Source organism: Brachyhypopomus gauderio, unplaced genomic scaffold, assembly GCF_052324685.1.
Source record: "Brachyhypopomus gauderio isolate BG-103 unplaced genomic scaffold, BGAUD_0.2 sc74, whole genome shotgun sequence".
In the NCBI taxonomy this organism is placed as follows: domain Eukaryota; kingdom Metazoa; phylum Chordata; class Actinopteri; order Gymnotiformes; family Hypopomidae; genus Brachyhypopomus; species Brachyhypopomus gauderio.
In genome coordinates, this window is record NW_027506895.1 from 985406 (window position 1) to 999495 (window position 14090).

The 14090-nt window shown below is 46.0% G+C and overlaps 1 protein-coding gene across 2 annotated transcripts in view; it reads right to left on the bottom strand.

Moving 5' to 3' along the window:
• bin3 (bridging integrator 3) overlaps positions 1-10863 on the bottom strand; it is a 42520-nt gene extending 31657 nt beyond the window's left edge. The window contains exons 1-3 of one of the 2 annotated variants that reach the window (XM_076990298.1): positions 10709-10829; positions 4997-5051; positions 2182-2230 (exon numbers count right to left, since the gene is read on the bottom strand). Coding sequence is in view for 1 of the 2 variants with exons in the window: in XM_076990297.1 (XP_076846412.1) it covers positions 2182-2230; positions 10709-10716 (57 nt within the window). In the remaining variant the exon portion in view is untranslated. Of the gene's footprint in view, positions 1-2181; positions 2231-4996; positions 5052-10708 lie in introns of both variants that reach the window. The other variant, XM_076990297.1, reaches the window with a different exon arrangement.
• Positions 10864-14090: the final 3227 nt, after the last annotated feature.

Consider the following 14090-nt stretch of genomic DNA (forward strand, 5'->3'; position numbering starts at 1 on the left):
TGAACTGCCTACTCGGGGGGGGTGGTGTTGTTGGTGGGGTCTGAGTGCGCTGGGGTTCAGCAGGAAGCAGAGCGGGGGGGGGGGGAGCCGGGTGGCCAGAGGAAAGGAGAGAGGGAAGTGGTTTTTGCCCCTGTGGCCAGAGCGAGCGAGGGAGGGAGGAAGCGCCCACTCGTGGCCGCAGACGCTGCCGGACCCCTGGGGTCGTCTCTACGGGGCCCAAGAGCCGAGCACGCAGAATCTGAGAGAGAGATTTGACCCTTGCGCTCGCCTGGGTAAGACGGACGAACTGCAATACGCTGTAATACTACTGAGCCCTTCGATACAAACGTCTAACATTAGGAAGGATTACTTTTATTATCTCGCTCATTCTGAAAGGAGCTTCATAGTGGAACATCTAGTTGGTGCGCTTGATGCTTTATTAAACAATTTTCACGAGTCAAAGGGATAACGAATAATTGAGACAGAGCCTGGCTCACTACTTTTCACAACAGCGAGGGCTCTTCTTTAGTTCGAAGAGTTCCCGTGATATTTCTATAGTACTGTGTTGGCCGGAATGTTCAGACAAACAGTAATTACAGACGATCCTCTTGGCGGACGTCTGCCTGGGTTTCTGAGAGGCACAGACCGCCACCGAGCGGCCGCCATCCCATTCTGGAAATGTCGGCTTGGTGAGCGATCTGGGAGACATCTGTGAGGCCACACAGGGCTCTGCGGGACATGTCCACGGCCACACGGGGCTCTGCGGGACATGTCCACGTCCAGAAGCCAGGGCACATCCCACGCTAAAGAACGATTAACCGTGAATTCCAACCTTGGTCATCATCTTGTCTGATCTGCCACATGCTTTTACCAGCATGGTTTTACATTAACTGCAGTCTGAACGCATTTGAACCAAGAAAACCATTTTCATAATGTGGGGGGGGGGGGCATTTTTAGCCACATCTGTCCCAAGGTCAGTTTTGGTGTCTTGGTGTACACTCAGGGTCATGAAACCCCACAGTAATGCAGCGCTCCATCAATACCAGCACAAGTGGCCTAACTCCTCAAGGGACTGACACTTAGTTAACTGTACTGCAGCCTGAGGACCCAGCGGGAAGAGGATAACAGGATCAAAGCAGGACAGAAGAGCTCCCCGCATCACTGTGTTGATGGAGTTGTACTGGGGGGCAGCCCCAGGGCGGCACACACAGCCAGCACAGCGGCCATGGGCCGATCCCCTGTCTGCACCTAGCCTGACGGCATTTACAGTCTGGCTATAAGCAGAGGAGAAAAAAAAAACCCCAACAGCAGCATCCCGTCTGTGTGTCGATGCACTGGAATAGCATGACGCCGGGCGGCTGTGTCTTACTACGAAGTGTACAGACGGGACACGAGCCGTTTCTGTTTCTCGCCAGGCTTGCGAGGGACGAGGGGAAGGAGACAATGGCGTACGTATACGAGCACGTAGCAAAGATGCTAACGCCGTACGGGACCGGAGCCAGACAGCCAGCACAAAAGACCTGGCTGACCCTGCAAAAAAACGGTTTTGACAGGGTTCAAGGGAAGAATAAAAACATTTTTTAGATGGCAGAATCTACGTATTACACTTTTTATTGTTTTTTTTAAGATTTTTACCTCAGAAAAATGTTGAAAAATTAACCCAACCATGGTGGCTGCTCAGGAAAGTGTCAGAAATGCGGCAGCACGATGACGTCTGGTGTCACATCATCTCTACTTTGGGCTGTGTATGATCGCAAAAACGTTTTGTTGAGGTGAGGCAATTCGCTGCAAGCGCCAGCCAGCCAGCGCATACATTTCATAACGTGCTCGAGTTCGAGTGGCCAACATTAAACGCCGTGTCGGTGTGTCTAACGCGGCGGCGGCAGACCGAACGGAGCGTCGTCGTTCTGTCGTCTCGCAACACGCATGGGGTCGCGGAGGGGTCAAAGCCAGGAGGCACGCTCCGACCCCCGGGGTCGCGCTTGCGCCTTCTGCCACATTTGCACCAAGATGCACAACACCGATTTACCTTGGGATTTCTATTTATAGGCCCGGAGACTCGGGTGAGCTCCCGTATGAACGAGCCTTCAAGACGCGCCTTACACACAGCCATTCTCCAACTTGTTAAGGAAGCGTAAAGGCAATCGTTTGCCCTCCATTGTGGCGTGTTCTTGTGGGCACCGACGTGAATCTGGGACCTACCGTTTTTGAAACGATCTGCTTCTTTGGCTGTCCGATCTTAAATGGGATCCTGTGGGAACAGAAGACAGCGTTAGCCTGTGTGCTGAAGGCCGCCGGTGCGTAGATAGAACACGCTGCAGAACTAAGATCATTCACACAATTAAGAGATGAATCCTAAACTTCCACTGGCCTCTGCTTTTAGCATCCAACCTTCTCAAGCTTGCTCAACTTTTTCGTAAAATAGGTCCATATCCTACTTCTATTACTTTATATTTTTCCTTGATGCACCCTTACGACGGGCTTTATATTCCAAAAATAGTCATAATGATTTTTTTCATCACCATTTCCCCAATTTGCTTTATGGCTTAGAATTAACTCCGATATATAACAGATCTGTTCTGACTGGCTGCCCTCGTACTGCAATCAAGAAGTTCAGAAAAACACAGATTACTTTTACAGCTTAGATTCCACTTATGGACTTTATTAGCTGGGGGAGTGACTGGTCTGTTTTGAAACTAATAACATTCATATAATGCTTCAAAACTCTTGATTTCAATAAAATTCAGCAATTCCCAGCAGTTTAACTATATCTAGTTTCTATATCTAACTATATCTGGTTTCCTTTTTCAAATGCTTAAAAATAATTCAAGAATTCTTATCATAACCGAGAAACAAAGAAAATTCTGTCTCCACAATTAAGCGAGCCGATTGGCTGCCAAGTTGCCTGCCGGATAAAACCGCCGTGGTTCCCAGTGAGTGAGAGTGCGGCGAGATCCACTGGGACACGCGCTGGAAAGCACTGGGGTTTGGTAGAAGCGGAAGGGAACCATCTAGGCGACTCGGGGGCTGGTGGCATCCAAAGTTATGCTGGAAATAGTTGTTTTGGGACACCATACCCAGTTTAAGCTGTATTACTAATATAATCCAACTTGTATGTTAAAGCTTCGGCGTGTCAGCTGGACGGACGTTGGTGAGGAACGCGGGGGCAATATCCAGGCGAGCTCCCTGACAGGGCCCATATGGAGACCATCAAAGGCAGACACTGCAAATTAGAAGTGACTATCCCTGCTGTCACTCCAGCTTCCTGTGGTCTATACAACAGGCAGACACATGAACATGATGTGCTCCCGCTCTCTCACACACACACACACACACCCCCTCATGTGGTCTCCTACTACAAACAGGCACTCACAGACTCAAGAACACGTATAATGTATTGTGCACAGGGGACAGCAGTGTGCAACCCAGCGTGGACACAAACGTACACGCTCCCACTTCAGGACGTACACCGTGGTGTGTGGGTAACACTGGCGTACGAGAGCAAACAGGTTGGAACACGCAGGGTTTTCACCCAAGCAGGACGAGTTAACCTTTTAAGATGTGGGGGTTCGGTTTAAATAGTTCTTAGTTGATGACTAAGAACTTGAGCAATCCCAAGAGGAACAGGCTTTGATACTTCAGAGGAAAATGACCTAAATGTCAGAAGGTACACTCGACCATGCTTTAAATTCAAGATGGCAGTTCTGTCAGTTGAGGGGTAAAGCAACTCAACCCATCTCACTGGCTGACTATCAAGCAGGACCTCAACCACGTTACAGTAAATGGTGCTTAGCTACAGATCCCTAGACTAAAGTGACGTCCCGTAGACGTTTTCTTGGAACGGGGACGGCCGGCGGCTTCCTCGCTCTGAAGGAGCGCAAATGTAGCCACGTCGCTAAAAGCCACGAGGAGAGGCTGATCAATTTTGACATATGATTAACGCATCTATCAGAGTCTATGTGGGAGGCTGTTTCTGTTTCAGTCACCCACAGTCTGTTTCAGTCATCCACCCACACGAGCTACGATTCTAATGCTCCTCACGGCGTTGATGAGGAGAAACGACAGCGGAAAAACGACAGCGGAAAAACGACAGAGGAGCACACTCCTCAAGCAGGTTGTTTTATATACACCTCCCAAGAGCTGTTAACTAATCAATAAAAAATAAATGCTCAGCAAAGATAACGGCCCTAATCTGAGAATCCATGTGAAAACCTAATCTGAGCATTTATCTGAGCACCTGCCCTAATTTGACAATATGTCTGAACATGGCTTCCCTGACATGTCTACCAACACGACTACGTACGTCCTAATACAACAGCTTTGTTTTTTTTTCGCAAACGTTCGTTCAGTGAAAGGCAGCAACCGGAACTCTGGCCTCCAAAGAGAGTATCCACAGCATTTAATTATAGATCACGCATCTCACAAGATACAAAGTGCTGCTGTCTGAGGATATACAGTATATGTGCAAACGCACGGGTGCACACACCCATCCACAGGTTGGTATTGCAGTGACAGTAATAACGTCCCTGTAAAATGACGGGCGGTCTGGTGATGACAGCAGCCCAGTGAAGGCAGGTGCGTCAATGCAAAGGTGTGTGAGCTAATCAGATGAAAAGACAGTGTGGGGGAAAAAAAGGTGCCAGGGTGTGTGTGTGTGTGTGTGTGTGTATCACCGGTATGCTCATGTTCTCATTTCGATGACGTTTCTCTCAACGTCTTCAGCATGACGTTTACATGTCACAGATTCAATGGCCATAAAACAGTGTCACCCAAAATAACACAAAGCACGCTTGTTTATATTTCCCCTTGCTTTATCAACACTACATTTTGGTTGAATGACAACGTCTTGAATCCATCCGTCATGGCCTTGCTGATGGCTGTTTGGCAGCTGTGCTGACCCGGTGACTGGAGACATCTCCTCCGCACCCTTCTGGTGTCCTGCTGCTGTCTCTCCGTCCTCACGGAGAAGCGCGAGTCCTCACCCACTGAAATTCCTCAATCCCAAACCCTGACTCACCCTACATACGTAGACAAGATTGCATCTCAGCTATCTCAGCACCAATCACACCTGTCTGGCAGAGGGGCAGAAACCACAAAGAGAGAGAGAAAGAAAGAGAGAGAGAGAGAGAGAGAGAGAGAGAGAGAGAGAGAGAGAGAGAGGTGTGTGAAAGAGAGAAAGTGAGTCCATTGTTTCTTTTATTTGCTGACGCAACTGATTACATGTTCCAAGTGTGTGTGTGCACATGTACAAGTGTATTTTGGAGGAGAATCGGTGGAGTGGAATATTACACAAGTACATTACTAAAGTATCATAATACTGTTACAGTATTGTAGCAACACACTGTCAATAGTTTATTATTTAAAGACAAGAGCACAGTAAATTCTTCTGTTTGTACATATTTTTTCACTTCTGAACAATGCGGAGATATTTCAAAACATTTTAAAAATACTAAAGTTGGTCATGTCTCTTTTCTATCCTGTAGTGTATAAAGGACAAGAATACTCTTTGCTTTGAGAGTACCGGTATGTACCAAACTATACAAACCAAACAATAACTAAGACTACAAGACTACTGTCCTGAGACCATCATCAAGTGGGGGGGACAGACTGACCACAGGAGAGAGGTAGAGAAAGAGACAGGACAGAGGAGAGAGACAGAGAGAAAGGACGGAAGACAGAGACAAGGCAGATGACAGAGAGTGAGTGAAAGAGAAAGAGAGAGAGTCAATAGCATGGTCAAAAGAATGAATGAACACCACAAGCCAATGAATGGGAAACTACAAAAAGCCACACACAAGCCAGTTCCCACATGAAATGGGGGAATTATAGGCAATTCAGTCATGGTGGAGAGATGAATGAAGCACACAAATCTGCGACTGGCAAATTAATCTGTGAACGCTTCTCATGCCGATGGCTGAAAAGGAGTCATTTTCCCCCAGTATGAATCCCTAATATGAACATACACCACACCTCACCGCCAGTTTGAAAGATTGGCTCCCCATTCCTAGATCGTTATTATGCCAAGAGTTTACCGGTGTATTTTAATACATTGCAAGGCATATCGCAATATGTAGTAATACAATAGCAATATAGTATTTTTGTAGGCTACACAACACATCAGCCCTACAGCAAGTGTAAAATACATAAATAAATAAATAAGAGCTGGAAATGTCGAGATCCTACCGCTAATGGACAGTCTTTTGAGTTAACTCGTACGAGACAGCGTCCCCCGCTTTCTGACCCCCCACCCCGGGTGTGACACTGCGTCCCAGTGCAGGACACGTTTCGCTGCTTCATCTCTGTATGTTTGAAGGCAGCTGAGAGTCGGTCTACAACGCGTCTGCGGCGGAAGCTCGGAGACGATCTGCTACGACACCGCCATGTCGTCCCTACTCCACCTGTCTCTTTACATGAGTGGCAAGTGGCAGCAGAGTCCAGACTGCACTGCAAATGAACCTGAACAAAACAATGTTTTAAATGAGCCGAAATTACAGACACGGATCTTTTCACAAAGGCTGTAAAATGTGTGGATTTCCCAAATAAGGGGCAACACTGTGTAATCCAGTAGAAACCCAGAGATTAAAGCCGGGCCCCTGAGTGAGGGGGACGCTCCCCACCACAGGAGGGCTCCTGCTAAGGACAGTAGCTGAAACACTTCATTAGTAGAGTGCCTGGTAGACCAAAACCCAATAACCACATGATGACAAACGCTAGTGGCAGAGATGACAGCCCACACACACACAGTTGGTCAAACTGGCAAACAAGCAAAGCGGAGAGGCCATATATTCACGTAGGATTTTATAACTGAACAATTTATATCGTTAATATAACGATTATAAAATGAACAATAACCCTAAGAGTAATCTTCAAGTTTCAGGAAAGACAACCAGGCTTTGGTATTGCAGCTGTCTGACTACACATCTTTATCCAACGTCTTAAAACTGCAGCTCATCCGCTCCTCACACACACACACACACACACACACACACACACACACACACACACACGGCATCAAGGGTGTGTCGTGTTCAGTAAAAAAGTGCGCTCGCACGCTTTAACAAAGCTCCCCTTCAGACTTGCTGCAACAATTACGTCGAGGAGAAACGAGTTTGACTCACGCTACTCGTAAAGCCATAGCAGCCTCTATGGGGATGCCAGCCAATGGGTGGGCTTGCTCCTGCGGCGCCAGCCAATGGGAGGGCTTCCTGCTGCGGCGCCAACCAATGGGTGGACATGCTCCTGCGGTGGCCACCAGTGGCACTGGGATCTTATCAGTCCTCGGCACACAGGCTTGGCTGATGACGATTATTGTCGGCGTGACCCCCCGGTGTCATACCGACCACGTCACACTGTCGAGATAGTTGGCTCGCGTGGTATGTGGTGGTCAGCTCGGCTCTCAAAAGACCCATTGAGGAGGTGGCACAGTGTCCAGCTGCCGAACACTGGCCGCGTGTGTGTGTGTGTGTGTGTGTGTGTGTGTGTGTGTGTGTGTGTGTAACGGCCAGCCACTGGGACGTCTCACTCACTTCTGCGCTGTTTGACTCTGCACCCTTAACGGGTTAAACTGGTTCTTATAGGGATCATTCATTGAGGTGAGGAAATAACTCGGGCCTTTAACCTTCATGGCCAAATTCAAGTGCTCTTGTGGCTTATGACGCTGGTTTATCCCAACTGTGTCATCAAGACGCAAAGTCCCAGAGGGATAAGAGTAGGTCCATTTGTGAAGTGAGAGTTTACGATTTAAAAAGAAAGAAAAAAATTAGATGAAGGTCGTGATGAAGGTCAAAGCGGGGAGAGCTGGAGCGTCAGTGAATCGCCAGTACAACAGGTCACTGCATCAGACAGAAACCCCACTTCTCCATATCTTGGTTTAATTAATATTTAATGCACCAGCAGACCAGATGCCAGCACAGACTCTCTCAGAGAGACGAACGTAGATTATTTGACAGGCTGACGGGGCGAACCTTGCACAGACAGGTCTTACAAAACTCCCAGGACGGGACAAAAGAAGATGAATGTGTGGGTTGTGGGCGCTAGTTACAGATGAGAAGAACTGAACTATTCAGGCTGATGATAAATCCCATCACGCCACGAGCGACCGAAAAACTAGGTCAGAGAAAAGCAGCATTCAGGAAATATGGCATAGAGGCTTGTCTTGATTATCTCGACCAACAAATACAATTCAGCCTTTATCCTAGCTGCCAGAGAAGCAGGCTAGAGTCATGTCTCATGTGGACTGATCAGGTGGAAGGTAGACCAGTGATAATGCTAATGAACGTGGAGTTTGCTTCATAACTTGGCATGCTCTACCATTTGGCTCTAATTAACATGGTGGTTCCACAATGTCAGAGGTAAGTTCACACACACAGAGCTTTGTGATTAGAAAAAGGCTTGAATGACTGTGCCATGCTACACAGACCACTTCACTCAATTACACCATTTTCATGTACCGACAGGAGTGAGCAAACGCAGAGGACTGAAGTTGGTGAGGAGTTCGGAGGACACGGCCCACTGCTGACCAATCATCCTCGCAATTTATGAAATTTAAAAATGAAAATTTAACATGCTGACGGACAGGAGATGAAACTACTGGGAAGAAAAAACATCAAGTTCTCAACTAGAAGCAAGGCATGTGCCAGTGAGTCAAACACTACGACTCCAGACACCCAGACAAGACAGGCACCAATGACCAAAAATTAAAGACTTACAATCCAGTTTGGCTTTAATTAAGATCTATTAATCGAAGAGTTTTTTCAAACATCCAACACGTCTTTAGTCATCACTTCTGAACGAGGCAAGGTCTTCATAATTTCATCCTCCACTCCACCTTAAATATCTCTCTTTATTTTTCATTCCACGAGAAAGGTGGCCCAAAAAAAAAATCTGAATAAAAAGCCAATCTCAGCTTCGGGAATGACACGACGTGTTTAAAATAAACAGTAAGAAACAGAAATACGATCTGTGCTTTTTCTGACAGGCCGATGCACGCACGCTGTTGCGTAGTTGTTTTTAGCTCTTTGGCTAATGGAGAACGCAGCTACAGCCACTTCAGCTGCTTCCACACGCTCCCCTGTTTCACTGCCCTGGAGAAAACGCAAACGTTAAAATAAGCCTGCGTATGTTTTTTAGATGACTGCAATGTGGCAACGAATTTTAATAAAATTACGTGTCAAATCTGTTCGGCATCTGACATGAAACTCTGAGGTAAACAGCTTCCAATATCTGGGAGACATTATCTTACATATGATCCGTTAGATTTAAGAGAGGGGTTTAAAAGAGATTGAACTGCTGCCATGTTGCTTGAACGAGAAGAGCAGGGACTCTGCTGTCAACGGCAACCAACACCTCACCCCCACACCTACAAAACACCCCCTCAGATCTACAGTATTACACCATCCACGAGCAATGGCCGATTTTACATTCATGCCATTAAATCTTCTTTTTCCTGTTTGAATGTGGACTGCATGTCCACAGCCAATAACTGCTGCCCATTGAAACTTACCACGCTTACTAGCCCACCTTCATTCATAAAGATCTGACTGAAGACCCAGCCAAGAGCCTGGTGGTTGCCAAATTCCTGCTGAAAGGTCATGGAAGCTCTAATGTTAGCCATCTTCTACTGTTCACCATATAAAACAGAATAAGTGTTCGGAAAAATGCCATATTAAACTGACCTGCAAGTCAGTTTACTGATAACAGACCCGATGTTCTTTGGCAAGCCAGGTGCTCCTAAACCATGTTAAACTGACCCAGCACACAAGCCAGTTACACAGAATTAACCCGACATTATTGGCCAACTTGTGAACAGCTAGGCCTGTCAAAATCTCAAATTTCCCGCTGCCTTGTGTAAGTAGTGATGCGTATGAATGTTCCTCGTGTCCGTAATGTGAATACTGTATGGAAAAGGTCCAGTTGGGCTTCCTTCAGCAATTAGACGGGTCTCAGTGTGACATGAGGGGGATGAGCCATCAAGACTTCTCCTTGGCTCATACTGCAGTTTCTGGCCTGTAGATACATGATACCAAAACATATGCCCCATAAAAGAATGATGGTCCTGGCAGCCCAATTCATGTCATTTTGTTTGCACTTACCAACGTCAACAGAGAGCTTGTTCTGTTTATAGACTTGAGTTTTTCCACTGGGCCTGTCCTAGATATCAGGTAGCTGCACAGCTAACCTAACTAGCTCAATTAGAGAGGGTGACAACTTCAGTTAGAAAACTACCGACAACTGCTGTTGTTTTTCTGTTTTGTTTTTAAGAGACTCACTTTTTATTCTGAAGAGACATCGCCTACGAAACACAATTAATTTTATATTCGTTTTAATGCTCGAGTTGAAAACATCACGAGCTGGTTTAAGGTTAATCTAATCTGAGGTAAATCTGAGGTAATCCTAAAGTAGTTAGCACGCCGGCTAACGTGTTGTCGCCTCACAGGGCCACACACGATATTTAAATAGCGAATTAAACTCAAGTAGTCACAAAGGAAGATGTGTGTGTGTGTGTGTGTGTGAAAAAACAAACACTTTGAGACATTTGAGATATTTAATCCACACTTTCTGCTCAGACGCCAGCAGGCTAGCAGCGCTGTTGACGTTAGCCGGTCAGCTAACTAGCTAGTCAGGGAGCCAGCTAGCCTGTTAGCGAGGTTCACTGTGGGACCAAATATCGCACTGTCCACCCAGTACGCTGCCCAATATGACACATATAACGTGTAGTTGTGATACATACCAGCTCATGGTGCAGCACTTAATCCAGGGTAACTCTGAGACAGACGTTTATGGTTAAAATCATCGCCCTCTCAGCAGTAACTGACTGTAACCAGGAACTGAGGAAGTTCGCGTTGCATAAGGTCAGAGGTTGAGAGGCTTTAAACTACGGAAAGCGACGAGGTCGAGGGCGTTTTGGTTTTCCCTAACGGGGAAGGTTAGGGACTCTATCCGAAGTTTCACTGAACAAATTTTCACTGAATAGTTTCGTTCACGGTCAGATAGTACAAAATAAGTTAACTCCATATAAAACACGTTTAATTTGTACTACAATGCTTGTTCAGATCAAAGCGTTACTGGATCAAAATATGTAAAGACACATAGTAGTAACTTTTTGACAAAGTCTCTCTTAAGAATTGGCTCTGTTTTTCTGTTAATAATCTTACTCTGTCAGACTTGGCATATTACACTTCATTGCTTGACAGTTTTTTTTCCTACCAGGCACACCCATTAGATTTTTTTTGCACAAATATGCAACAGTCAGCTGGACAGGCTTGAGATGGGTATGTGGGAGGAGAACCGGTCCTGCAAAATGCGGCAAGGTGGATTCGTGTGGAAGAATAAACTGACTATCATGAGATATAGCTGAGAATGTAGCAAAGGAGTGTTTATGAATGCCACGGACACTTGTTTCTGCTTTTGTTGACGTTTATTAAGGCATTTATTCAAGGGAGTACAATAGAAATTATTACAGTACAACAAAATAGAAGGACAGTAACAAATGATGTCCCATAATCGTAAGATTCAGTAGACGGCCTTATTATAAGGCGGTGGACGAATACGCAGGACAGTCTGTCAAAAATGAATATGGAAAAATGACCATTTTGTCCACTTCGACATGATAACAGTAGTGTTTTATCATGCATGTTGTAGTACTCAAGAAAAAAAACGTCTTGCAGAAACATGCAAACAACAGCTTGAAAAACCTGAATGAGTCAGAAAACATGTTCACAGCATGGCACTACCATATGACAGTGGACTAGACCAACCATGGGTTTATAATGGAGTCATTAACGATCAGAAGGGTCAATGGTACTCGTTACTTTGATCTGATGCTTTACTGGTTGTATGTGTTACTCCCCCAGGAGAGGTGAGCACTGTGTAGCGGAAGTAGCCAGCGGAAACGTCTCCTGCTCCCATGATTACCTTTGTTTCCAAGCATCCAGCCTCAGAAGGGGCCGAAGAGGAGAGACCAGTAAACGCGGACCGCGATGGGGAGCAGCGGATGTTGGACCAGGGTCGCATTAATGTTGCCGTGGTAGCTGGTGCCTGCAGCGAGCACCGTCCTGGGCATCCCTGGTTTGCTATGCAGTTTGGCATGGATGAGGCTTTGCAGTTTGGCACAGCTCCAGAGATGGACAGTGAACAGTCAAGTTGAGGGAAAGAAATCGCACGCACAGACACACACACACACACACACACACACACAGAGAGGGAGCAGAATTGTGCAGCAACTTGTCACAATTTCCATCACCCCCACCTCCACCTCCACCAAACATAGCAGCATAGACTCAGAAACTCTACCAGGAGTGCCTTTTAAGAAAGCCTCCATTGCTTATTAGAAAAAAAGGGTTTCAATCTTCTAAAATGTCCAAAGTATATGCTGCACAATGCGTTGGCAAAACTAATTACCATTGTTTGCCATTCATTTCCCATTAATATGACCCTTTACTGCATAATCATAGCACCATTTGAAGATGTTCTGGATTGGAGACACCCTAGAGCAGTTCTGTGACTCACAGTGGATGCTGTGACAAAATTTGGAAATTCACTTCCATTCAAATCAGTTTTATTTGTATAGACATTGTCACAAAGCAGCTGTAGAGGAATCCGGGTTCAGACGTGGAGCACCTGAAAATAGCGTGCGGCGTCTTCAGCTCCCCCAACTGTAAACGCATGTGGAGAGCAGATGGATGTTCCTCAAGTACACGTGTGCACTGCTTTCAAGAGTACAGCTCCTACTTGACTAGTTCGAAAGCTGGCTAACATGTAGGTACCCTTGCTTCAGCAAAGACGCACACATGCATGCGCACATGCGAGCACACACACACACACATATATGAAGGTTTACTTCTATCTCACAAAAGCACTATGATTGGCTGTATTACTGGATTAGTTTAGCCAGTAGTTCTTCTAGTAGATCTTGGCAGTGAAAGAAAGTAAAAACTAAATTAATAAATATTTAAACTCAGCCCCGAAGCTACTTTTGGATGGGTTAAAAAAACAGTAACTCTTCCTATATCGTGTGTGTGTGTGTGTGTGTGTGTGTGTATATGTATATATATATATATATATATATATATATATATATATATATATATATATATATATATGTCTGCTTTAGAAATACATGCAGCTATCACTTCACAGAAGATGAATCTGTAGGGATCCAAGAGAGAACATAAAGCAGATCGATGAAGAGGTTCAACTTTTGCTCCTCCCCTAAGAGAGAATAACCTATTCATGCAATTCATTTCTCTTCTCTCACAGCAAAGATTTTAGATGCACACACACACACACGCACGCACGCACGCACGCACGCACGCACACACACACACACAAGCAGCGTTGACATTAAGAACCAAATCGGTGCATAACTCCAACAGAAACAAGCCTGTGTTTACATTCAAAATTGCTCTTTAGTTTAAAAACAGACGCCAGTGCTGATGGGATCACCTCCTTGGTTACGACAAGTGCTGCAGTCTCCCGACAACGTCTGCACCTGTGACTCACTACGATATAGACAACCGTTAAAACGGGAGCCGCATGGCCATGAATTAATGTCTTATTCAGGCAAGCAAACTAAACGGAGGGCCCCTATGAATCAGACCCAGGGAATACTAATTAATGCTGATAAACTCTTGAGTTTAGTCAGCCTAGTTTACATAGGCTGATTTGCTGAAACAACTCCTACGGTCGTTCATTGAGGGAAACCGGAGACAGGCACGGAGGAGCCGGCGGAGGTCTCCTTAATCAGAGCGCGAGCAGGGGCGCGCCATGGCGCTCGGGCCTACAGCACGAGAGCCGTGCGCGAGGACAAGCGCGAGCGTGGGTTTAGGGCTGCCGTGGGCACTGCTGATGTGGGCAGGCATCATCTCATCATCTCTCCTCCTAGAAGGTCCACACGCTCACGCGCTTTTGCCTTTGATGCCTGCACGTTCAAACAGAAGCACAGGCGACGTCATCACCACCTCCCTCCATACTGCTGTAATATATCTGGCAATGGTGATAATTACTAAATTACTAAATTTGTCTGGTTTATTTGATTTTTACTGTCTAGTCATGCAGAGTTTGGATTTTTCTAGTCGGGAGAGTGTAAGATATTACGATACACAAGGGTTTTT